The sequence below is a fragment of the Balaenoptera ricei genome, chromosome 14 (assembly GCF_028023285.1).
Source record: "Balaenoptera ricei isolate mBalRic1 chromosome 14, mBalRic1.hap2, whole genome shotgun sequence".
Taxonomy (NCBI): domain Eukaryota; kingdom Metazoa; phylum Chordata; class Mammalia; order Artiodactyla; family Balaenopteridae; genus Balaenoptera; species Balaenoptera ricei.
The window spans coordinates 7,000,135-7,022,923 of record NC_082652.1 but is presented as its reverse complement, the minus strand read 5'-3'; the positions used below and the strand labels follow the sequence as shown (position 1 = coordinate 7,022,923).

General features: G+C 39.0%; 1 protein-coding gene across 11 annotated transcripts in view; it reads right to left on the bottom strand.

The window, feature by feature from the left end:
- MPHOSPH9 (M-phase phosphoprotein 9) overlaps nucleotides 1-22,570 on the bottom strand; it is a 55,138-nt gene extending 32,568 nt beyond the window's left edge. For 5 of the 11 annotated variants that reach the window (XM_059894198.1, XM_059894201.1, XM_059894202.1 and 2 more), the window contains exons 1-11: nucleotides 21,573-22,482; nucleotides 19,786-20,046; nucleotides 17,667-17,820; nucleotides 12,467-12,556; nucleotides 11,246-11,769; nucleotides 10,199-10,322; nucleotides 6,198-6,288; nucleotides 4,651-4,757; nucleotides 1,239-1,364; nucleotides 615-1,075; nucleotides 132-287 (exon numbers count right to left, since the gene is read on the bottom strand). In XM_059894198.1, coding sequence (XP_059750181.1) covers nucleotides 132-287; nucleotides 615-1,075; nucleotides 1,239-1,364; nucleotides 4,651-4,757; nucleotides 6,198-6,288; nucleotides 10,199-10,322; nucleotides 11,246-11,769; nucleotides 12,467-12,556; nucleotides 17,667-17,820; nucleotides 19,786-19,892 — 1,940 coding nt within the window. In that variant the 5' untranslated portion in view covers nucleotides 19,893-20,046; nucleotides 21,573-22,482. The other 6 variants (XM_059894195.1, XM_059894197.1, XM_059894196.1 and 3 more) reach the window with 6 other exon arrangements.
- Between the last annotated feature and the right edge of the window lie 219 nt (nucleotides 22,571-22,789).

The window sequence follows — 22,789 nt, the reverse complement described above, 5'->3', positions numbered from 1 at the left end:
TGTGTGAAAATTTTCAAATCTAAAGCACACGTTTTCAAAGTGTTTTAACATCACAATATATTATACTTTAGGGAAAATAATATATCCAAGTTGGAGAAACACTAACTTTACAGTTAAATTATAAGTCTTACCTGTCTACAAGAATTTGATTGGTTTTCTTCCAATCTTCAACTGCAGAAATTTCTTTTGCCTCCAGTTTCTGTTTCAAACTATTTATTTCTGATTCATAATAAGCTCGAAGATCTGCTATGTGTCGAGCATGCTTTTCCTTCAGGTTCTGCCTAACCCTGTTGGTGAGAGGAAAAAACATCATTTAGGAAGCATCTCCTCACTATCTCGATAAGAAAAACCAAGAACATAATGATTCTCATACACAAAAATACAGGCTTTTTCCTTTATACACCCACAGAAAATATAATAGATTAATACACAAAATGACAACTAATAAAGCAAAAAAAAAAAAAGACATTATATTTTAGATGGTCTACCTTATAAACATATTATCTTTTTAATTTTTTATACATTACTGAAGTTCAATAAAAACAATTTTCATCATTCAAACAGACATCATAAAAAACCTATTGACATTACAAGCCATTCACTGAAATACATACTTAGACAATATCACAGGATCTTCCAGGGAAGTCAGTGAAATGCATTCTGGGACACCACTGGCTGTACCTGGAAGCTGGGACTGACTGACTGAGGCAAAAGGTACCAGGCCAGTGTTTTCTTCATCTACACTGTTGACTGAGATGTCGTTACTACCAATAGTATATACTGCAGGAAACGTGGAACTGGTCCTACTTTCGTTTTGGAATGCATGATTTTTCCAAGAGTCCACTGGAGAAACTTTTGTATTTGAAGGATATTTTGGGAATCCAGATAACTGAGAAGTAACATGACTTGCTTGTGAAAACGAGTCTATGTCAGAGTGACTAGCCATACTAGGTTCTAGAACAGAGTCCGGTGAGAAGGATATTCTGTCATCAAGGGCATTCAAAAAGCCATGTGGCTGAATCCCTGAAATCTGCTGACTTGGCTTCATGTGTAATGTTGGGTCTAGAGTCAGTACCTAGAAATAAGACAGACAACAGTAAGCTCTCGCCCTCTGTACTCAGTTTTTGTTTTTCAAGTGAGTAGGCTTTAGATCTCCTAGGGAAAAGGAAGCTCAAGATGAGAGTTAAGAGTCATGAGGCATCTTGCATTGTCACTCAGCAGAGTGCTGTCAACTTTACCTCCGGTGGATGATTTGGGTTGGAAGCAGAAGGGAGATTCCTCTCAGGTAACTGCTTATTTTCCCTCTGTTTTTTATGATAAATATCCTTCAGTGATGGTAGCTTCATCTCATTACTAGTATTAGACTTAAAGATACGAAACAAAATTATTTAAATATTATCAACGAATCAATGATGAAAAAAGTTAACTTTCCTGATATCAAGATCAGCACCATAAAAAGATTTTTGAAAAATTTAAAATAAACTGAGATGCCAGACTGCCAGATTTGTAATAAGAGTTTGGAAGTCATTACCTATTATGAGGCTCCCTCAGAATGAAAAAATTTTCATACCCTCTAACAATAAATATTAAGGGGATAATTTAAACCTAAGATATTTAGCAGCCTAAGAACACTTCCAAAGAATAAAATCCTTGGTAATCTCCTTACTCAAAATAAGAACCAAGTTTTGAGGTAAGAAAAGACTTCATAATGAATGAAGGAATCAGAGCAAGAAAACTTCTGGCCAGATTAATTTCCTGTGACTCAAAGGGACAGGTGTCAAAAGGTGGAGTTCCCCAGCTCTGTAGTTATATTCGTGTTTAAGAGTTGGCAGACAACAAGAAGTGTTAAGAAAGAAGTTACCCAATGAAAATAAGACCCTTTTTTAATTAGTAAAATAAGAAGATACGGGGACTTCCCTGGTGGCACAGTGGATAGGACTCCTCACTCCCAATGCAAGGGACCCGGGTTTGACCCCTGGTCGAGGAACTAGATCCCACATGCATGTTGCAACTAAGAGTTTGCATACCACAACTAAGGAGCCCACATGCCGTAACTAAGACCCCATACAACCAAATAAATAAATAAATATTTTTTAAAAAAAAAGAAGAAGAAGATACAATCCTAACTTCTACAGCTGAAATCAGGGCTTCGCTACACTGGAAGTGTTACAAACCTAAACTCCAAATATTAGAACACTGGGCTTAAATTATTTCAACGTGGGACTTATTGTAGGGCACGACAGGGGTACCATTTAACCCTGGGCCTCAAATTTAAACCGTGGACATTCTCTCAAATGAGATTACAGATTCAGCGAGAGATACATTGAAAGCACTGAAAGAACACATTCGTCCTATAGCTTTAAACTTTTACACTGTCCCATTTCCAGACCCTACATAGACAGACTGCAGAGCACCATGAACTAATGTTTTTTTTAATAAACTCTATAACTAGCTTGTGAAAAAGACAATTAATTATACTTTTTGTGTGTGCATTAAAGGCATTAATTTGTTAAATGTAAACACTTAAAATTTACCACAATTTCTATAATCCTGCTTTGAAATTTTACTTTTTATATACCAACAACCTGGAAGCCTTTTCAAGCACTGAAATCTATGCCAAGCAGCAGCTCTTGGACTATGGCTACAGCCTGAGGAATCCTGCCCTGGGTGAACAGTTGCAACTATTCTATTTAGAGCTCACTGTAATACGAGGTAATATTTTTCACCACCTTTGTTTTTTGGTGTGCCGAGTGGCTTGTGGGATGTTAGTTCCCCGACCAGGGACTGAACCCGGGCCCTCGGCAGTGAGAGCGCAGCGTCCCAACCACTGGACTGCTAGGGGGTTCCCTTTTCACCACTTTTATGATTTCTCTTCTTGTCATATTTTAACATCTCTGAAGTGAGGATGTCTCTTGTAATTAACAGCATCTTACAAATGCCTTTGGTCAAGTAGCAGCTGTGACATAATTGTCACTGCCTGCTCATAAGCAAATAAAAAAGCTTTCAAAATTGGCCAAATAGGTGTCAGCAGCTTGGAAGAAAATCCTAGAGGCTACGCTGGAACCCCTGAGAAGCAGTATTTAAGGGACAGCGAATTAGACATGTTTAGCAACATTCCCCATCTGAGAGTCAAAAGCAGGCCAGTCCTACATAACTACTAAGCCAGGTAAAAACTCAGCACCAAGGCCTTTCATCCTTTTTTAAAGAAATGCCAAGTCACCAATGCTCTTGGTGGCCCGAGGGAAATGGCATGTGGAAAACACAGAAACCAACACTGACTTAAAAAGAAAGGAGTGTGGAGTGTAAGCTCCTGTAGGTAAAGAAGTTTCAACTAATTTACTTCATTTATATTATCCATAAGTATGTACGAGAATTATAGGATAAAAATGTATGTTTACGTCTACAAAATATAAATTCTAAGGGATAAGAAAGCATTGTATCCATCTGATTGATGAATTTTTTTTCTTGGTAGAATATGAAACAGGAAGTCTTAAAATTGATGGCAACTTTATATTTTGAGTCAACAAAATATAGTGTTAATTTACTGATGTTGAAGACCAAGAAACATACACAGTGAGCCCTGTAATTGCAAAGCCCACTGAGTCTCCCAGACCCCTCAATCTCACTTCCCCCACCCTTCCTTCTTAGTGTTTATCTGTCTCTGTTTTCCTCCTTTCCTGAAGGACAGAATGCTGGTTCCCACCCTCTCTGGGACTCCGATGTCCAAAAATACACTGGTCCCACGTTGTCCTGTCCGTCTATGCCTGTCACTCGTGTTTACAGCTCTCCTGGTTACTTTAATTGTATCTCTCCTTTCCTCCAACCTATTCTCTCATCTCCTGATCTAAACACAGAAGTGAGATATATACATCGATGTACACATACTGGATATTTTTATTTCTTTGCTCTGAAGTCAACAAAATATTTACATTTCTTGCTCAAAGAAAATCAAAACAGCAAATTAAATTGCTCATAATTATGATACAAACGGATCAGTGGGAGGGTGTAACAGAACAGAAAATCAAAACCACGTCTGGGAACGGGGGAAGAAGTTTATTTGTGTACCTACTGTATTTAAAATAGTGGGCACAAAACCATGTCATTTAATTTCACAAAACACTAACCAGGCATTTTTAATTCCATTTTTAAGTAACGTTCCTACGATCACATAGGCAGTGAATGACAGAGACCAAATCTGAAAGCAGGCGGATATGATTTAAAGCCCATGCATTTTTCTGTATATCAGAAATTGAGGGCTTCCCTGGTGGCGCAGTGGTTGGGGGTCTGCCTGCCAATGCAGGGGACACGGGTTCGAGCCCTGGTCTGGGAGGATCCCACATGCTGCGGAGCAACTGGGCCCGTGAGCCACAGCTGCTGAGCCTGCGTGTCTGGAGCCTGTGCTCCGCAACAAGAGAGGCCGCGAAGGTGAGAGGCCCGCGCACCGCGATGAAGAGTTGCCGCCGCTTGCCGCAGCTGGAGAAAGCCCTCGCACAGAGGCGAAGACCCAACACAGCCAAAAATAAATAAATAAATAAATTAATTAATTATTAAAAAAAAAAAAGAAATTGAAAAATACGAACTTTGTAAATGAAATAGTGTATACAACTGTATAACACAAATACACACGTGCATCGTGGGTTATTAAATTACCTGGCTTGGTGATACATCCGTGGAGGAGGCTGGAACAAACGTCTTCTCTAAAGTCTCAGGCAGAGAGTGATACATGTCCTTCTCCTCCAGTTTCCAGTAAGTCAGTCCTAATGTGAACAAATACACAGAATAGATAAGGGTGAGGAAAAAGAACAAAAATGCTTTCTAGAGTAACTTATTTCTACCTAAAGAAAATTAAACATGGGAAGTATGTGTTCTAGAATAACTTATTTTTACCTAAAGAAAATTAAATACGGGAAGTTTTTGGCTATCTGGATAGAGGAAATTGAATTTGGAAGGGAAAAAATTTACATAAATGCCTTGCCATGTAAGAGTCCTAACTTAATGATCCAAATATTTTAAACTGAACTATCATATTATTAAAAGTCAAGATAAACTCATGCAATTTAAAATATATTTTTTTAAAAGACAATTCCTTTATACACAGTACAGACTTACATAGAAGCAATCTAAAGAATTCAATAATTCAAATCCTTATTGAGCGTTTACTGTACCAGCTGGGGAGGAGGAGGCGAGAAGAGCAAGCCGTGCACTGTAAGTCAATCATGCAGTACACACAGCATGTCAGAAGGTGGTAAGCACTCTAGTAAAATGTAAAAATCAGTGTAAGGGAATATGCAGTGCGTGGGGAAGGGAGGGCAGGCGCTCTTTTTGAATAGGGTGGTCAAGGTTGGCCGTGTTAGCCATATATGAGGGAGCTCCCCCGCAAGGGGCGGGGGAGAACATTCCACACACAGGAAGCAGCCAAAGCAAAAGCCCTAAAATGAGAACTTATCTGGCATATTTGAGCAAACAGCCTCTCCACTGAAGCAGAAAAAGGGAGAGAGCAGCAGACAGCAAGGTCAAAGAGCAGAGCCAGATGTCTCCAGGCCTGCAGGCCTCTGTGAGGACAGACTCCCTCCCGACTGTTACTCTGCGGGAAGTGGACCCGCCGCAGGGCTTGAGCAGAGGAGTCACAAGATCTGACCTGTCTTTAAAAAGGATCGCATTGGCTACTGTGTGGAGAACAGATGGAAGCTGCAAGGGTGAAAGCAGGGAAGCTGGTTAGGAAGCTCGCAGGAACCCAGGGGACAGGTGATGGGGCTCTGCTAGGGTGAGAGCAGGAAGGTGGCGACAGGTGATCGGATCATGGTAATTTTCACAAGGCAAAGCTAATTCATCCTGAATTGTATGTGGGATTGTGGGAAAAAGGAGTCAGTATGTAAAGCCATTAAAGCTAAAATAAGCTCACCATGGAGAGTAAAGAATGGCTTACAGACAGTTTGAATTTCTTAATTCATTTTGGAGTATCTGAAAAATGCTGAGATGATTTTTGCAGCTGTTTGAAATAACTGCAAAAGTACTTCTTTCTATCTTTACAGAACTTGTAACACAAAGTAAGGCAAGTAAGGAAGTTACAGCTACCAGAGGCACAAGACAACACATAATACTTTTATAGAAACCACTCTAATATACATGATTATCACCCTACGAGAAATGCATACGTTATTATTTTGAAAAAAACTCTAGAAATATAAGTATCATACCTGCTCCTGAATCAGACATCCAAGAATTTGGACTCTCATCTGGTTTGTTGAGGTAAAAAGCTCGAGAATGTGTAGCAGCAGTGAAATCAGACTACAATTCAAGAAAGAAAACCATTAGTTGCCAGCTAAAAATCATTAGGCACAAACTGCTGATGCAAGGAGTAAGAGCCAGGTGTCAAACCCAGGCGTAGAGAAACTTTCAGAGGTTCACAAAGAAAGCAAGCCTGGTTTTCCCCATGGTTACAAGAATCGCAAAATGATAGGAATTAACAATGAAGGATTTTCTATTCCTGTGTAATTTACAAAAGTTTATTTTGATTCTCTGTGGAGATGAAAGAGGAAACCAGAAGCAGACGTTATGAGTTCAGAATGAAAATGTATTTATGGACTTCCCTGGTGGCGCAGTGGTTAAGAATCCGCCTGCCAATGCTGGGGACACGGGTTCGAGCCCTGGTACGGGAAGATTCCACATGCCGCAGAACAACTAAGCCCATGTGCCACAACTACTGAGCCTGTGCTCTAGAGCCCACGAGCCACAACTATGGAGCCCGTGTGCCACAACTACTGAAGCCTGCGCACCTAGGGCCCGTGCTCCGCAACGAGAAGCCACTGCAATGAGAAGCCCGTGCACCGCAACAAAGAGTAGCCCCTGCTCACCACAACTAGAGAAAGCCCGTGCACAGCAACGAAGACCCAACACGACCAAAAATAAATTAATTAATTTTTTTAAAAAAAGAAAATGTATTTATAATTTGCCATCAACTTCCAAAAGAAACTTCAAGTGCCTAGAATTAAAGTCATTTCGTATAAAAATTAGTGTAAAAGCCATAACAATTCATTTTTATCATTAAGACTACAATAAATCAACTCTAAAAACTGCATATCAATAATTAATATGAACTTTAAATAGTAGACTACATCTTATATGCAAATAATTGGTTACCAGAAAGGGCTAAAAATGCTTACTTATCCTCAATTCTAATAAAAATTCTAAGCTAAACTCTCCTCACAATATCTCTGGTATTGTCACAAGAAATCTGTTTCCCCAGAGAGATATGTGATTTTCATCGGAATTTTTCTTATCAGTTCCACCAACATCAAACTTTTAATTCCTGTTAAAAAGTATTTAGCTCTACCTGCTTACAACCACCTGTGAACCCACTGAAAAAGCAAAAGCACACTAAGCTGATGACATTCTACATACCAAGGAGGGGTTATCCCCTCAGCCTTCTAAGGAACCACTTTAGCCTCCTTTTCATCAAATGTCTCTCCTAAAACGCCTACCTGTTCAAATTTCTGTCGCACCTCTGTACTTAACAGACCAAGAGAAGCTGACTGCAAAAGACTAAGTGAAAAATCCCAATTAAAATATTTTGACTTTTTCCCGGTTCTTTGGTGTAAAACTTAACGCGCTCAGTTGACGCACGCCCCCTTGGCTGGAGGGGGCTCACCTCACACGGCTGCCTGCTGCACTCTTCCGGGCCACCAGGCATCGGCTGAAGAAAACAGGCCCGGCTTTTAAAGAGCAACGGAAGTATGGTGCAAGGAAAGCCCTTCCCAAGAAGCTGGCCTCAGCCTAGCACAGGATCTTCATCAGTAACAGCCGAGCAGCATCCGAAAAACCAGCATGGAGCCCACACCTGGGGAAATGGTAACAGGCAGTCTGTCCCAGACAAAGGACCAAGGAAACAAAGACCGACCTGAGCTTTGGAAAATCCTTGTGCTAAACAATACCCGATTTCAAGACATGCTTCAAAATAGCTAGGACCCAAAATAAACTACCGTGTATAAAAAGAAAATTGGATCCCAAGAGAATTCTGATCATAAAGATTCCCTGGATTTAGACTGAAAATGGAAAAAAAAACAATGGGAGAAGAGAAAGGATGAACTAAAGAAGAAAGTTCCAACTTTTGTGAGTCCACAGAATTTGATTCAGAATTACGCAGGTAAGAAGTGCATTTCAGGTGTGGTGTCTTTGATTCAATAACCACCATTACCTGAAAGCCATGTAAAACTTGGACATACCAAAGAAACTTGATTTCCCCTAATGATTCAATAGCAAAAATATCTAATTCACCTTTAAAAAATAGGAAAAATAAAACTTGTCCAGAGATGATCAAAGAAAAGGAAAAATTCAAAGGGAATCATGCCCTCATCACAGCTTTACCTTCTGTGCAACTGACATCCCCAGAGGCAGAACAGGCTACTAGGTAGACCTATCCCCCCAAGGGCATTTCTCAGGCAGTGTCTCTGATCCTTCAGCTGTTTGTCTGATTCTCGACTGAATCAAGGGAGAAAATTAGGCTAGATCATTGGTTCCAAGCTTTACAGCACATAAGAATCACCTGAGGAGCTTTTAAACCACCTGATCATAGGTCACAACTGCACCAATGAGGACAGGCCGCCTGGGGCTGGCGGCCAGTCATAAGTAGATTTTTAAGGCTCCTCAGGTGACGCGAATGTGCAGCAAATTCTGGAAACCACAGGGCTACATGGAACAAATACCGATCCACAGTCACAAAAGACAGCGAGTCCACCGAGTTACACACCACAAATCCAAAGTTCATCAGAAGTGAAAAAGTCTCCACAAACTGAGTTTCAGTTAAGGTGAAAACAGAAAAAATGAAGCTACTATATATGAAAACATTCTCCATTTCTGCCAACCTATTCCAATGAAAAAAACAACTTTCACCCCAGTCTCCAAATGCTTTTATGCCACCACACCAAATAAGGATATACCATGCTTGATGGCACACAGGTTCAAAAGAACAGAGCTACCAATACAGCACCAGCCCCCAAGGCTTGATGGTTCATGGAGCTTCTTCACCTTCATTTCCCTCCTCAACACAAATCTGAGTAAGTTAAAAAAAATGATGATATCAAGAAGCCTAAGTATCATGGGCTGAAGAAAGAAAATTTACTGCAAGAGAAATATTGCCTTATGAAGGCTGAGGGACTGCCTTCTTACGACTTCTACTCTTTTTTTTTAAATTAATTTATTTTTGGCTGCGTTAGGTCTTTGTTGCTGTGTGCGGACTTTCTCTAGCTGCAGCGAGCAGGGGCTGTTCTTCATTGCAATGCATGTGCTTCTCATTGCGGGGGCTTCTCTTGTTGCGGAGCACGGGCTCTAGGAGCACAGGCTTTAGTAGTTGTGGCACACGGGCTTAGTTGCTCCGCGGCATGTGGGATCTTCCCGGACCAGGGCTTGAACCCGTGTCCCCTGCATTGGCAGGCGGATTCTTAACCACTGCGCCACCAGGAATGTCCCCACAACTTCTATTCTTTAATAGATCTTTTTCAAAGGAAGATGGAAAGACTATGTTTAGGATGATCAAGACATGGCCAGTTTCTAAAAGAATCAAGTTTGTAGAGAGACTTGACTTTGCGATCTCAATGTATTATACTAAACAATGTTATTCTATGACAATTTAGGCCAAAAGGTCTTTAAAGATGTTTAAAACTTACTCAGTAGCTATAGCTCTTTAACAAAAGCAGCTGCTATATGAGCAAAAGGAATTTAAATGAATGTTTAGAATTTAAACATTCAATCTCTTACAATTTGGATTATAAATTCAGAGTTGTCCAAGCTTCAACTGTTTTTATAATGGCATCTTAAAGCATTCACACACAGAGTACTACTTATTACAACTTAACAGTAGAACAAAATTATCTGAGAGTTTTTTAAAAAACAATATATTACTCTCTGGCTAAATGTAAACATTTGCAGTACAAAGAGAATTAGGACCTTTACAAAATGTTTCATTTTTTTTTAGTAGTACTTTATCCCTCATTAGTTTTGATTTCCGGCCTACTAAAGAACCACTAATTGGAGCATTGTTTCCCATCCTTTGAGACACCAAAAAAGATATGTCAATGGAACAAATTAACAATACAAAACAAAGGGCAAAAAACTTATGTTAATGAACATGTGGTAAACTCAACATAATTATCCTAATTGTCCATAGATGAAGCATGCCAGAGACAAGTGACTTATCACCTACTTTCTCAATTGGTGATTTCTTGGTTTGCTCATTTCCTTGCACAGATTTTGAACACCCCTCTTCTTTATGTGCTCTCTTTGGTTGGTTCTGCTTCAGCTTTTGAGCCCATGATGTTATAGATTTACTATTTAAAAAGAAAAAAACAAAACACCTCTCTTTAAATGCTGTCCTTCACAAATAAAACTAAACACTAGTAGATACTATGTCAGTGGAAAATGCTTTGAGTTGTTTTTCTAATAGCAGAGAGAGGATGGATTTTTATTGATTCACATAAATTTCTTTTTACAATATCTTATTATTAAAGGCAAAATGAAGAAAAAGACTGACTAGCAGTGATTAACAATACTTATAGTCTGTAGCCATGGAACAGAACAAAAACCACTATAGTGGCCCCTTCAAGTACTCAGTACATCTCTACAGTGAAAGCATACTTTTTTAGATGGACTTATACTTACGGGTACCCAAGATTTCTGTTGCCACGGCAAAATATCTTACACTGGATGACATATTTCAGAGACATAAAACGGAACATAATTTTAAGTGATTATTTGCTTTACAAACATTCAGCCAAAGTTTCTTTTACCAAAAGTTTCTTTTACCTGGGTCAATCAAAATGTCATTTAACTTACAAAATCTCTTCTTATAAACAAAAAACATAAAACTGAGTATGCTTGTATATAATTTTTTGTTTTAAATTATATGAACATGTGCGACAAAATTCCACTGTTGATGCAGTCCTATAATTTTCAGCAAGTCGATAGTGACTAGAAAATATAAAAGGTATTTTTCTGGCAAGGCCTCTCACCTTAAGAGTTTTAGTAGTCTTATAACACTGTAAATGGGAAGACAGATGTCGTTAGCATATAGTGTGCTTTGTTAATTTCAGTTTTCAACAGGCAGTAAATAAAACAATTTGATAAAACTGATAGACATTCAAACACATCTCATTCCAACTAAAAGGAGCTGTATTTACTAAACATGTTTAGCTTATTATAAATGTAATAAACAAGTCAAACTCCCTTCAAATGATGGAGAAATTCTACTTACTTATCTGTTTTTCCACTGTATACTTCCAAAATCTTATTTTCACCAAGAAAACTGTGTTCAAATTCACCAGGAAAAATGGGAGTATCTTCCTTTAAAGATGCACAAAACTCTTCATTTGTATGTATATAAAAACTCTGGTTTTTCACACCATCTACAAGTGACTCCGTTTGCACCACCGGTGCTCCAAACTGTCCTTTAGAAACCTCTGCGTGCTCCATGAACTCTTGAGCGTCCTTAGATTTGTAGGTATTTAGTTCTGAGACACAAAAGGTACCATACCCACTGCTCACTGAGCTACTATCCACATTGCAGTCTGGTTGTGACATGGATGTTTCTTGCTGCATTTCAGGTTCTTTAGACTTGGGATAACTGATAACAGATTCATTTCTCTCACTGTTTTCAGAAAAAAAACCCATTTGACTTTCTGAAGATATTTGTCTGCTTAAAGAACTTCTATCACAGGACGCCCAGGAAGCATTATTGGTCTGTAACTTGACTAAATTTTTTATCTCCTTCTGTATACGCTGAAAATAAAAAGTTACAGATTTGGCTAAGGATGTATATTAACGTCACATTTTTATAAATGTCTTAAAATATTGTGTTTAAAAATAAGAGATATTACCCTAAAGATGACACATGTGCATTATATTTAGCTTATAAACAAAACTGATATAAAGAACTAATTGGGACCTTTGAGATGGCCCACACTCTGGCATTTCTCCCAGGGCCACTCTCACCTTTTGAGACAGACCGAGTTCTATATATGGAATGCGTACCTCTAAATAAATACATCTACTTCTTACCTATCACTTTGTCTCTCACTGAATCCTTCCTGGGATGAGACACAAAGAACCTGAGCTTCAGAAAGTCCTGACACCAGGAACTCAGGCCCCCACCCAGGTGGAGGATGGAATGCTGCTGCTGACCCTCCTGACTTCAACCAAGTAAAGCCTGGACTCTGTGGGCCTTTGTCCCAATTCTACGCTGAGCTCTCCTCTGCTTAAGCCCCCTCACGATTATGCATATACCCTTAGTTTAAAACTTCCCCAGTTTTGCAGTTTGGGGAGACACAGCTTTGGGAAAAGATCCCCGGTGTTCTCCTTATTTGCTGCAAGTAATGAATCCTTCCTTCTCCCAAAAAAAAGGGAAAAAAAAAAATTAACTGATTGGTTCTTCTGCAAATCTTACAATATAAAACAAGAATCAGTATAAAGAACTTACTTGAATTTGGTTGTGGAACTGTTCCTGCTGGGCAACTATCTGCTCTTGGCATTGTTTTTCCACCAAATTGAATAGTTGTAACCACCTGGTCTAGTAAATTATAAAATATTTTAGTTAAACATAAATTTTTAACCTAATATTTCACAGAAATATTCCTCCAGTGGGACAGAGCCTTTTTTAAAAATGTATTTTTAATGTAAAAATCATAAGCTAAATTAATTATAAAACTAAATTTAATGCAAAAGTACACAGACATAGGCTTGGGCACCCCTTTCTTATGTTACCTGTGGTCTGGGTAAATTTGAGGGTCTGAGTAAATCTCCTTTTTCAAATGGCATCTTAATTTGATGTCATCTGCTACCATTTCTGATTAATCAAGAACTGCTGCTAGTTGTACTTTACATTTGTCTTAAGTCCCTCTTCCTTTCCTCATAACACCTAATGGTTTTCTTAAACACTAACCTGGACCCAGAAAAAGAATCCCTCATCTTAAAACAACAAATAGTTTAGTATTAGGAGAATGTGATCCCTAATTTAGTTGTTCTTCAAGTTAAAAAACCTTTTTTAGAGTCAGATATTAAAGTGCTTTAAAGCACTGCAGCTGAAAAAGAATGAAAAAATGACTCTGAAAACCTATGGAAGCGACCTATAATTCCCTCCACGGCCACTTTTAGGTCCTGATCCATCCTGACCCCCACGAGTAGTAGCTAAGTGCTCTTATAACTAGACTAGGCCAAAACACGGGAGGAGAGGGGGCACGGACTTCTCCAGAGGCTGACTTCAATCTAAAGGCTGGTCTACTATCAGTAACAGACCGTATGTAATAACACACAATGTCAACAAGTAGCTACCACAACTGGCTTCCCTGTTTAAAACCTTTCGGTGTCTTTCCACTCCAGTCATTCCCTACAGGGCCCTGCGTGATCTGGCTCATCTACACCTCCCAGCGTCATCTCAAGTCTCTCTGTCCCTTTCTCGACACACACCAGCCTCGCTGGCCCCCTTCTGTTCCCTGGACATGCCAAAACTGTCTTCCGCCTCAAAAGTCTCGCACTTGCTGCACCCTCTACCTGGAAAGCTCTCTCCGCAGCTCTCAACGTGGCTGGCTTCTTCCCTCGCTGCGATTTCAGCTCAATTATCATCTTCTCTCAAAGAGTTTCCCAGACCATCCTCAGAGTCACTCTCTCTCTTTCTTGGCACCCTGTTTAGTTCCTTTGTAGCGTTTACCACAGTCGGAAAGTATCTCACTTGTTCTCCTGGTTAACCTGTCTGTCTCCCACCCCTGCGCCCACCCTGTCTCCAGCACCTAGGACACAAGGCCCAGAGTGGACACTCAGATACACAGTCTAAACGAGTGTATAACAATGGATACTGCTAGCTGCACTTTTCTTGGTATTATAGACTACACAATCCAGGGACCCTTCAGGTTCATGGTGAAAGCCACTTATATAACAGAATTAAGTTGAAACCTGTATAACGGTATAAAGGTAAAGGGGAAAAAACCTCAAGACTGGAAAAGAAAGCCTCAAAATGAAATACGATGGTACTGATAGGAAGCGTGAATTCTAAATCAACTGACTTCAGGACGAGGTGGACTAGATCAAATCAAGTCCCTTACCTTCTCAACTTACAATGTGAGGTATCTTATATTAGTCAAAACATAAAAGAAATCAGCAGGCAACAGTTTCCTTATTCAGTTATACCCCTATACCTTTAGGGGTTATTTTTATCCTAATAAAGTTATTACTCACATAAAACTAAATTATGATAGAATAACAATTTACTTAACAAAAAATGGCTTCATAGTATGTGAGACACTTGAGATTAATCACATCCTTATCATCATTTTCTTATTTAGGATACAAATGAATAGAGTTCATTCAGGCCATAAATTAGTGGAGACTTTGTTTTTCCAAGTCAGATTTTATTGTTAATGTTTTAATTTTAAGTAAGCTAATTTAAGAATATTACTAATACTGTGAATAACATTATACACTTAATTATTAAGAAGGGCTATTATTCATTTCCAACTAAACCTATGTACACTACCCGCATCTTACGTGCCGGAGGGCAGGGGGGCCTGGATTCCCCCTGAGCGCAGGTGCCTGGCGCTATTAGCCTGAACGGGGCTGCTGCCGTCCGCTGCTCTAGTCTGGCCTGGGAAACGTCCTATGGGCTTCTCCCAGGCCAGACTCCCACCTCTCCACCAACAACCTGGGTGGTCCTGAACAAGTAAATTTAACTTCTTTATGCCTCAGTTTCCTAATTTATAAAAGGGGAACAGCAACACCTCATAGGTGGCTGAGAGGACTACATTTTAGATTTAAATGTGATGCATGTAAAGCAGTGATCTCAATGGGGGAACTATATTTTGAAAATCTGTGAGGTCATTCATGGTTGTCACAAGGATCGCGGGAGCACCACCAGCATTTAGTGGGCAGGATCCAGGGATACAAATCACAGGATAGTCCCTGACAATAAAGAACTGTCCTGTGTCCATTTCATATTATAAAAATGATACATATTTTGCATAGTTTTCAAATCACTCAATTGTCCAGGAATGCAACTACCAAGATGTTTCAGAACGTGCTCAGAAATGAGTCACCATTTCAAACAATCATGTCACCAGTTGCGGTGCTAGATCATCAGTGCAAGGCAGATGTATCAGTCTGTGTTGATAGCTGCTGCGTTCAAGGTGAGTCTACACAGAGGTGAACACCAGACTGCTGCTACGTTATGTTGTCTAATGCGGGTATGTCTGAGTATTTATACATTTACATATTATCTTATTATAAGTAACTATTATTCCTCTTTTATAGCACAGTTAGGACATTACATTGATTTTTTTTTTTTTAAAGCAGATACAGGCAGGTTATATTATCTGTGAATTTCATTTCAGGACAATATAAGTTGATATTATTTTGAAAACTGTTATAAAAAGAGGGCTTTGGGTCCAATAAGGTGAGTGCCGCTAACAAAGTATCTAGTATACTGCCTGGCAAATGCTCAATAATTATCACGTAACTATTACTATTATATACATAATCAGTAGTGCTAAATTGTTAAAATGCTAAAATAATTTAATGATGTGCTTTTAAATTTTTCTTACAATCATAGAAATATTAGCAAGTACTTAAGAATGTATAAAAGTATTTCTAGGGGCTTCCCTGGTGGCGCAGTGGTTGAGAATCTGCCTGCCAATGCGGGGGACACGGGTTCGAGCCCTGGTCTGGGAAGATCCCACATGCCGCGGAGCAACTGGGCCCGTGAACCACAATTACTGAGCCTGCGAGTCTGGAGCCTGTGCTCCGCAACAAGAGAGGCCGCGACAGTGAGAGGCCCATGCACCGCGATGAAGAGTGGCCCCCGCTTGCCACAGTTGGAGAAAGCCCTGGCACAGAAACAAAGACCCAACACAGCCATAAATAAATAAAATTTAAAAAAAAAAAAAAAAAAAAGTATTTCTATGGAAATGTCTTAAAAGATTCTTTCCTGATCTAATAAAAATACATAACCTTCCCAAGTTTAAGCAGTGATAAACTTAAGAATCCCAGAAGAGAGGTTTTATAAAGGAATTCTAAAGAATCAGGTCATCCCCAGATCTCTTCCAGAGCTCTGTGGAGGTTTAGTTCTTTACTGTAATAATGTAGATTAGTTTCTTATAAGTGGTAGAAATCAGACAAATGTTACTATTCCAAAAGAAAGGTGTAAACATGAAATTCAGGGAAGAGTCAGGAATAAGACTTGCGCAATCATTACCCTCCCATTCTGTCTAAATCATTACCCTAAAGCATCAGAGACTTTTATTTTCACAGGCTATGAAAACACACAAAACAAATTCAAGAAATTTTACTGAAATGGCCAAAAAAGTATTTCATATTCTGTCAAAGTCAGAAATAGCTTAAGAAGCTCTTCAGTGAATAATCAATTATATGCCTACATTATAAAAATTAAGTAGTCAGTTAATACTCAACAGAATAAAAATCATCTGTTAGATCACAGGAGAAGAAAGGGCAGAAAGAAAGAAACCGGTTCAAATATTAAAAGGTGTAAGTAGCTGGTTGGTATTCTGGCTTGTAATCATCTGTGTCTTAAATTCACAAATATATTCTGATTCTGATTTAAGATGTTGATTTCAAAGTCTAAAAGTAACAATTTCTACTTAAAAATGAATTTGCCAGAAGTCAAGCCACATTGAGGCAATGCCTCATTTTTTTTTTAAAGCGTATCAATTCAGGTATTATAAGCTAATGAGTAAGTATACTAGGGGAAGCATTTCATAAAACATTCCATTATTATTTACATCATTTTACAATGGCATTTTATAGGTCTTTTGCATTAGCACATACTGATTGTTATATGGAAAAAAAAGGTATCAAAAATTAAAACCCAGTTTTCTTTTAAGTTTGCCATAATAGTCATTTTTATAATTCCAATGATTATGGATAATGAATATAAGTAATTACACTTAGGGGTGGCTGCTGCTGAATTCTTAAACCAGATAATCTTTCATTCCATTTATTCTACATAGTTTTAAAACTATGATTAACATTTATAACAAAATCTACTGCTCTCTAAAGAATTTAATAATAATGTTTTACACATTTCTACAAAGCGTTACCAACTCTAGCCTTGGAAAAGTCTATCTTGGGCATTATTCCATGACACAAAACTTATTTGTAAGTATTCTTTTAACTGTTAAATTTTTATATCACAATTTAACCTATGGACAAAATAAAGAACCACTTGACCGAACAACCAATATAAGTCAATGTAGCACAGCTAAATGCGATAAGGTATTAAACAGAAACCTTACTTTATAATTAGAAATATTTCAAAGTGGATTTAGGTTTTACAAAATGATGACAATTCTGTATAAGTTACTTAAAAGATCAGAATTAGTAACAATATCAATAATTTTGGAATTCTCATTTTTATGAACAAAGACAATATTTTAGTTCACATTTAAAGTATAAATTAGAATGTCTAATCACTTATATTTTGTTAAAACGTACCTTTGATCATTTTTCACATTTGTTCTATATTGTTCCCTAATTAATATCCTTGACCACTTTATTCTAGCAATAACTTAAGTATCATGCTCTTTAGGATATAAATTTCTATAATTCAGAGTTTAGTAGAGGCATATTTATAAATAGAATTATTTTTTTAATTCCACAAATAAAACAAAACTAGATACCTCACAGTTTTTCCAAAGTTCCGAATCAGTCTTTCCACTGTTTTGTAGTTCTTGCATTAAAGAGGTTAGGACTTCAACTGTACCTTGAATTACAGATGGTCTGGTCTTCCCTGAGAAAGAGGATACCCCATTTGTACTAAGGTGGGGACTACTTCTGTTGAAACATAAATAATTCAAATGGTTTTCTTCATTCTACCAAAGTGTTGAATAATTCAGCAGTTCAAGATTTAGCAGAGCAGTACAAAACTACTGATATTTAATCCTTCTTAATGGCACCTCATTTGCTGAAAATCTGATCACAAGTTTGTCCATGAAAGGAAAATAGCAGTGAAAAGACAGACAGCACTTAATTGTATTTTTAAGAACACAACAGAAAAACCTTCTTCAGAAGTGAGAGAACACTCCAGAGTACAGCAGAAAATAAAAGTTTCTGCTAAACAATAAGAAAAATTCTAAGCTACTCTGATCTAAATTATTCCAGAGGATTATTTCACCCCACTTTAAGAACAGCCCTTTATTGTTATGGAGATTCTTTCTCCATTGCCCAGAATTACAGTCAAGTCTTATTAACTGGATCCCCCTAATTTGGTGTGATAAGGTGATGCTTATCTTTGCACTGTCTTTGAATAAAAGTAGTGCCAACCAAATTAGCAGCAAATATTCAGGACTTATTTAGCCTATTCAGTGCGTAAAATAGCACTGATTCTTTCCAGGAGGACTGCTTTTCCAAATCTGAGATGAGTTTATTTCAGATTTGTTTTATAAAAACACAAGGCATAATTAGGGACATTAAAATTTATTTAAATTCTAACCATTGAAAGGTCACTTTATTTATTGATACTCTGTTTTGTTTCACAATTTGCAAAAAAGAGGACACTAATGAAAATAACAGTAAAATAATAAAGAGGATCAGAGAAAATACTCATAAAAATTCAAGGGAAAGAACATAATATGTTGTCCATTAAGTGTTAAATATACAATTATAGTTGTGTAATAATCAAGTTTAAATTTGGTCAATTTAACTGCCAGTCACAATGAAAAGGGAGACGGTTCAGTTACATAATTTTCATTAGAAAGGCACATTTAAGTTCCTCCAAGTAAATCAAACACTATGTTCTAAAAGGGGTTTCTTCTAGAAGTGGGTTTCAAAGGGGCTGCCAAATGATACAGGAAACAAATAGCGTGGCCAACATTCAGGAAGTGGGTATAGATTACGATGGCAAACATTCCTGGACCATATCCCAAGCTTTTTTTTTTCCCCTTTCCTCCCTATTTTAATTTATGCTTTCTCCTCTTCTTTTATGTATTCTTGTAAGCTGCCTTGAATTCCTCCTGAGACCAAAGAATGAACAAATCTTTTAGTGAATTAATTTATTTAAAATACACAATTTCTTCAAGACCTATTACTGTGTGTAAATTTGCTCCTTTACCAGTAGGCCCCAGACTGCTGTGCTTTTGTTTTATTGTACCTGCTTTTTATAGGTGATCTCCTCTCCAGTGGTCCTGCCTCTTTGCTGTTTTTAACCTATTGTAATTTAGAAACCAAATAATCAACTTGCCAGACTATGTACAAAATGAGAGTAAACAGGCCCTCATTAAAAACAAACCAAACATGGGATAGTTTAAAAAGAAAATGCATAAAATGCATTGTTTGATAGCATCTACTTTGTCAACTCAGAGCCTGTTTTTTTGCTTACTTCCTAGTATTCAACTTTAATTGCTACTTTCCAGATTGGTGAGGTATTTCTGCAATATGAAACATTATTTGTCCTCTTAACTTCAAAATGGAGAAACAATATTTAAACAACTAAATTTTAAACATATACCTGTAATTTACCGAAAACAAAAAAAGTGTAAAGAAAACTCCAACTAGCAAAACAAATTCTTTTTCACAATGTTCCCCATGCAAAAGTACATCTCTGGGAGAAATGAAAAACATGAAAGGATTGAAACTATTCTTAACCCAAACAACTGTCCTTGAACAGTTCCTGATCATAGTTTTGGGGTTTTTTAAATGCAAATCAGTAACTATGACACTATTTGGATAAACTGGCAAACTATGCAAATAAAGTTATTCTGATTTGTCATTACATTAAAAAAAAATCTATCCCATTCTTACCTATTAGTACTTAAGTTCAGTCCAAGAGAATGGGGAGAATTTTTTATATCAGATTCTACGGAAGATGAAGCTTTTTGTAAGGGTTTCCCCAAGTCAAAATCTTCCATAGCGTACAGATATTGTTACACTCTCTCACTGGAAAATGGCTCTTGCACTGTTTGAAGAAACTGAATCTGAGTCATCTTCAGATGCTTCATCGTCTAAAGGCATTTTCAGTTGCTGACATTCAGACTGTGAAATGTCTGAAGGTCCCAGGAGAGTCTGAAAATGAATGAGGAACAAAAACTATTATAAAAAGCCATTAAACCTAGCAACTGTCTTTTCAAGACTTTGGAAACCTTGATCCTTTTATACAAATCTACATTAAGGATAGCAACATTATTCATAATAGCCAAAATTCAGAAACAACCCAAATGTCCAACTGATGAATGGATAAATAAATGTTGTGTATCTGTATAATGGAATATTTTTCATAGAAAAGAATAAAGTACTGATTTATGCTACAATGTGGATAAACATTTAAAACATTATGCCAAAGGGAATTCCCTGGCAGTCCAGTGGTTAGGGCTCAGAGCTTTCACTGCCGTGGGCCCAGGTTCACTTCCTATTCGGGGAACTAAGACCCGGCAAGCTGCATGTGGTGTGGCCAAAAAAAAAAAAAATTATGCTAAGTAAAAGAAGGTCAATAAAAGACTTCGTATTGTAGGATTCCATTTATACGAAGTATCTAGAGTAGGCAAATCTATAGGGACAGAAAACAGATTAACAGTTGCCAGGAGCTGGGAGAAGGAGAGAACGAGAGTGACGAAAATGGGTATGGGGTGTCTTTTTGGGGAGATGAAAACTTCTAGAATTACACAGTGGTGATGGTTGCACAACTCTGTGAATATACTAAAAATCACTGAATTGTATACTTTAAAAGAGTAGATTTCATGGTATATAAATTATATCTCAATAAAAAATCTACAAATCTTCTGATTTGCAGAAGTAGTAGTATCTTTTCAGGTAATATTTCACAATTTTATGTGCTTAATAATCAAGGTTCCAGACACAATTCTACAGTGTAACAATTGGAATACTTATTGATACGTGCCTTGTTCATTCCTTTAATAAATTCTACCAAGTATCCATGCTTGTTGATTTATACAGTGAATAGATGAATGGGAACTACTTGGTATCTATATTGAATCTGGTACTGAAAACAGCCAATTAAACTGTTAACAGTGGTTGTTTCCCCACTGGCTGGAAGGTGGGAGTGGAAGGAGTGCACTATATACTGTACACGTAGAGTACTTTTGTACTCTGTGCATGCTATCACTTCTTAAAAAATAAACTATTTGCCAGGTCCACTAAAACTTAACTGAAGCTAGATGTACAGAGGTAAATTGGCTATAACAAGTCAAACAGCATGCCTCCTTCTTAAGGAATTCATGTCCTTAAAAAAAAGCCAGGAGTAAGTGGGTGGGGGAGGGGGAAGAATACAGAAAACATATGCTGCTTACAAGATGGAAACTTCAGGGGGTGCAATAGAGGAAAATTACCTATTATTCTGGTTCCTCTAGGTTCCCACTTTCTAGGGCCTGGTTTTACAAAGCACAACCTTGAGAGCATCAGCTCACAAAGGAACCATTTCCTTCAGGGACAGGTGTGAAGGCCAAGGGTAACCGGACCTAGCTAAACAGATTTCTCCCCAGTGACTCAGCCCATCACCAACGACAAATGGGGTATTGAAAAAGTCAGGGGCTGCACCTTCCATCTGGCAACGAAAATACCTGGATTCAAATCACCTTGCTCTTCCAGCAGGAAAACACAAGCTCTCCAGGGACGCGGATCGGCCTGCAACCCCATCTATAATTTCCCCCGTTGAGTTAATCCGGATGCAGTAGATCCAGATGCATCTTGAAATGCGATGCTTTCCCAGCAGAGCGTGAGGGTGGGGAGGAATGGGTGGGAGAGTGGGGGATGAATTAAAAAAAAAAAAAAAGATATACAATGCAAAATTTTAAGAACCTGATGGAGAATGGGTATAAGAACAGAGACTTTTATATCTCCCATCAACAAAATTTGACGCTTTTGATGACCCCAGCTCCTAGCAGAAAAAGGGAGTTAGGGGGTAGAGGAACGACTGATGGGGGGTCTGCTGAGAATATAAAAGTTAACCAGGCGTTTTGCTTTGGTGGGAGCCTGAGAGGGGGAAAGAAGGCATGATTTCAGGTTTTGAGGCCAGATCCTGACGTTCTCGCGCTCACAGCCAGACCGCAGCTGCTGGCGGCGGCTCTCGGGTTAAAGTACGAAGGCGAGGAGAACCCACGCAGTTGCCTGAATTGTAGGCACCAGGGAGGCTGGAGTTAAAACCACCGGTCCAACAACTACAATCGTGATTCTCAAAGTAAGCCCAGGAAGCTGGTCAAAAAAAAAGAGAGAGAGAAATCCCTCAAGCCCCCCGCCCCTCGGGAAGAGGCGCTCAGCGATTGGGCCTCGCGGGTGTCACTCAAGGTCAGAGTCTAGAAAAGGTGCACTGCCGCAAGCAAAGCCCCCACACGGCCGCGGGCTCCGCTGAGGTTGCGTTGTGTGAGTGTCCTTTTCCCCCACCCTAACACATCAGCACACTCAGGGGACCGCTGACTTGGTGTCTTCGAGTCGCGTGCCCTGTCTCCCGCGACCGGCAGCTCCCCGCAGGCCGGCAGCTCCCCGCAGGCTGGCGGCCGCTTACCTGGCCGCCGTTCCCACTGCCGATGTCAGTGTCGGGCGAGCGCTTCTCGCGACCGTTAAACTCAAGGGAGCGTGCGCGCGCCCGGCGTCTTGGTTGCGATTGGCTGCTCGGAAGGGGGCGGAGACGGCCGAGCCGCGGCGCGCGCGCGTCCACTTCCCCCGTCCCGCCCCCAGCTCTCACCAAAGGGGGAGGTCCGACGCCCGCGGAAGGGGGTGGGGCAGGGGAGGGGGCGGGGCTGCAGTCAAGTCCTCTCGTCTGATTGGCTCTCTGGGAACCTATTGCAGCTACGCG